General features: G+C 34.4%; 1 protein-coding gene across 1 annotated transcript in view; it reads left to right on the forward strand.

Annotated features, from left to right (window-relative positions):
* The first annotated feature begins 495 nt into the window (after nt 1-495).
* LOC107550794 (MAGUK p55 subfamily member 6-like) overlaps nt 496-4308 on the forward strand; it is a 16287-nt gene continuing 12474 nt past the window's right edge. Inside the window, exons 1-4 of the mRNA XM_016232171.1 lie at nt 496-567; nt 1521-1673; nt 1922-2071; nt 3050-3308. Of these exons, the coding sequence (XP_016087657.1) occupies nt 496-567; nt 1521-1673; nt 1922-2071; nt 3050-3308 (634 nt within the window). The remainder of the gene's footprint in view (nt 568-1520; nt 1674-1921; nt 2072-3049; nt 3309-4308) is intronic.

Consider the following 4308-nt stretch of genomic DNA (forward strand, 5'->3'; position numbering starts at 1 on the left):
GTAATGCAAATGACACTGGAAGTGAAAACTGGGTCTTAAAAAAAATATTTTTTCACACAAAGATTTATCATAGTTTATTATTATGTATTTTTATAATTAAAGATTGAATGTCTGATTAGGACAAGGGTAAAACAATCAAATGTATTCATAGAATATTTAGAAAAATAACAAATAGAAGAAAGCATGATTTAAAAAAAAACATTTTTTTAAGTGTTAAAATCTGTTAGTTTTAATAAATATCAAGCCCTGAGATACTTGATTAAATTCTTCTTCTTAACATTTGTTAAAACACTCTTCCATCTGTACCTGGCAGTGCATTTGTTAATGCTAGACGTAATCAATCTAGACGTAATCCATTAATCGGTTTCTTGGCAAGATACTCAAGTTATTTTGTCTCCGCCCATTCTCACTCAGGCTCATGAGCGATTGGAGGATGTTAAGCTGGAGGCGGTGCAAAGTAATAACGTGGAGCTAGTGAGTGAGATCCTGTCTGATATGAGCAGTCTGATCACTCAGGATGAAAGTGCAGCAGAACTCTGTAAGATCCTGAAGGAACCCCACTTCCAGGTACCAAACCTCTGTGTGTGTGTGTGTGTGTGTGTCTGTCTGACTGCCTCTTACATGACATTATGTTGACTGCTTACTTACAACTATTTATTCATCCGGTTGCTGTCTTGGTAGTAAAGAAGCAAAATCACCTCTAAACACTTGAGAAATTGGACAAATGAGTTGTTGTTTTTTTTAAAGGAAGATAATTCATTTGGTAATTTGTTTATTCTCTAAACATGAAAAATTCCCACCACAGTGCAGTTTCCACCATATATCAAATTATATATTCCCTTTTTTATAATTTGGTAGAATTTACATTTTAAACATTAAAAAAATATATAAAACTTTTCCCTAAGGCTAATTTCTAGAGTATTATGTATCCTAATACACGATTGAGTACACATTTTACATAACATTACAGTTTGATTGGAAACCATACACAAGTCGTCTTCTCACATTTTTTATTTATGTATACATTTCAAACATACACTTCACTGACTGATTGCTGAACAAGAACACTAAATTGGAAAAAAACATTTGAGGCAAAATTTTTCAGTGTAATGCAAATGACACTGGAAGTGAAAACTGGGTCTTAAAAAAAAGATTTTTTCACACAAAGATTTATCATAGTTTATTATTATGTATTTTTATAATTAAAGATTGAATGTCTGATTAGGACAAGGGTAAAACAATCAAATGTATTCATAGAATATTTAGAAAAATAACAAATAGAATAAAGCATGATTTAAAAAAAAACATTTTTTTAAGTGTTAAAATCTGTTAGTTTTAATAAATATCAAGCCCTGAGATACTTGATTAAATTATTCTTCTTAACATTTGTTAAAACACTCTTCCATCTGTACCTGGCAGTGCATTTGTTAATGCTAGACGTAATCAATCTAGACGTAATCCATTAATCGGTTTCTTGGCAAGATACTCAAGTTATTTTGTCTCCGCCCATTCTCACTCAGGCTCATGAGCGATTGGAGGATGTTAAGCTGGAGGCGGTGCAAAGTAATAACGTGGAGCTAGTGAGTGAGATCCTGTCTGATATGAGCAGTCTGATCACTCAGGATGAAAGTGCAGCAGAACTCTGTAAGATCCTGAAGGAACCCCACTTCCAGGTACCAAACCTCTGTGTGTGTGTGTGTGTGTGTGTGTCTGTCTGACTGCCTCTTACATGACATTATGTTGACTGCTTACTTACAACTATTTATTCATCCGGTTGCTGTCTTGGTAGTAAAGAAGCAAAATCACCTCTAAACACTTGAGAAATTGGACAAATGAGTTGTTGTTTTTTTTAAAGGAAGATAATTCATTTGGTAATTTGTTTATTCTCTAAACATGAATTGAATCCTCTTGGTATTTTCAGTCCCTGTTAGAAGCTCACGACAAGGTGGCCTCTAAGTCATATGAAGCTCCTCCCACCAGCACCAATTCCACCAGCATGACCAGCTCATCCCTCATGTCGGCTGACACTGTTCGCATGATCAGCATCCAGAAGAAGGCCGGAGAGCCTCTGGTGAGTGACAGATGTTCTCAGTCTCACAGGATTAGATCCCACAGTCGGTCAGATCTTTAGCTCTGTAGAGTCCCTCTACTCACAGCTTGTGTTTCAAATCCATGCGGTTCGTCTGCGTTGGAAAGTTTGTCTGCATTAACAAGATCTAGGCTTACTTGTTAAATTAGACCTTCATATACAACGAAGATCTAAGGCCAACCAGTCTCGAGGAGATCTATAGTGATTTAACACCTAGTAAAATAAAATGTCATTATGTCTCTGCCAAGGTCAGAAATTCACCAGGGTGCTGGTTAAAAAGGCCACTGAAAACCACCTTTATTTATTCATTTATTGCATATTTCATTATATTATATTATATTAAAAGCCACTGAAAATAACATTTAGGGATATTTAGATATTTTAATATATGATTTTATATAAAGTGTCACTGAAAGAAAGAAATGTTATTTTCACTGGCTTTTAATATAATTGATAATATAATGCAATATACATTAAATGAATGAATAAGTAATGTTATTTTTAGTGACTTTTTTAATTAGATAATATAATCCAATAAATAATGTAATTTTTCAGTGGCTTTTACATATTACATTATATATAATAGAAAATATAATACAGTATCCCTTAAATAATTAAAATGACATTTAAATAAAATTTAAAAGTTTAATTAAATTAGTTTTAGATTAAAATTGTAATTGTATTTAAATGCTATTTTAATTATTAAATGGGATATTGTATTATTATTATTTGTTATATTAAAAGCCACTAAATTATTATTTTTTTTTATGAAAAGAGATTGTATCATGTTTATTAAAGGCCACTGAAAATAACATTTATTCATTTTGGTATATTATATTATATTATTATGCCCTATAAAGTAAAAACAGAAAAAAAAGTTTTTCAAATATCATCCCTTTATAAAAAGTATGTCTGACTATTTGTGCTGACATCTGAGATTCATGGTGTCGTCTCTTTTAGGGTGTAACATTCCGGGTGGAGGACGGCGACCTTGTCATCGCGCGTGTTATGCACGGAAGCATGATTGACAGACAGGGGATGCTGCACGCAGGTGATGTCATCCGAGAGGTGAACGGCCGAGAGGTGGGCAAAGATCCCATGGCGTTACAGCACATGCTAAGGGACTGCAATGGAAGCATCACACTCAAAATCCTGCCCAGCTACAGGGACACGCCTCCACCCGCACAGGTCAGCACACCACTGATTCACAGCAAACCCAGTGAAATTAAATGACACCAAAATCTAAAATATTCATCAACATTTTACAGACCAAAAATATTCACACCAAGTTAATGACAGAATTTGTTTAATTTTTATTAGATTAATTGTAATAAATACAAATTGAATATACCTAAATTAATTATTTTGTATGTGAACAGTTAAATTAATCAGTCTAACCTCCAAACAGGAGTTTTTCATTCAAATTCAGATTTTGTGTACTCAATCACTTTTTATTTGTTACATGGCTGGTTTTGTGCAGTCCTTTTTGATATATGGAACCGGGTTTCAGTAACTGAAATGCTCTAGTGTCATCTATTTAGTCAGACATGATTAATTTATTCCACAATCAAATGTGTCCAGTAAAAGAGAGGAAACTTAGAAAAGTGAGCATTTAAAAGGGACATCAGATGAAATGTAAACTTTTTTGCATTTATTTAGGTTTCTGGCATTTCTGCCAGCTCAGAAAAGCTGAAAAGAAAACATGCAGCCAGTTTAGCGAGCGGTTTCAATTTGCAGTTTGATAGCAATTCTATATAGATAGCTAGCTATTTGAATAAGACCACCTCCGAGCCATATACGGATATATTCATTAAAGGTAGGGTATGTAATTTTTCAAAAACACTTTAGAAAACTGATTCGGGCCGAATAGCAAAACAAACTTGTAGCCAATTAGCAATAAGGGGCGTGTTTACTCGTGATGTGGAGGAGAGAGCTTTCAGTGCATGGGCAAAAGATAGAGATGGCGGATAAAAAAACAAAAGAGGAAAACATCTGCGGAACGATAAGGCAAGAAGTAGGACCCGTGTATATATTGGATCAGCTTTCCAGCGCTGGAGAGAACTCAAGGAGCGGAGGCCTGTGATCGGACGCCGAGGTTGCTTTGTTTCTTCTCAATAGGTGTGTAACACAGTGTCTACAAGAGCTAAAGTCTGCCTACACTGGACGCGATCAAACCACCTTTGAAAACCATTTGAAATTTGTCTCAGCATGTCATAAAT

Source organism: Sinocyclocheilus grahami, unplaced genomic scaffold (assembly GCF_001515645.1).
Source record: "Sinocyclocheilus grahami isolate Dianchi unplaced genomic scaffold, SAMN03320097.WGS_v1.1 scaffold408.1, whole genome shotgun sequence".
Taxonomy (NCBI): Eukaryota; Metazoa; Chordata; class Actinopteri; order Cypriniformes; family Cyprinidae; genus Sinocyclocheilus; species Sinocyclocheilus grahami.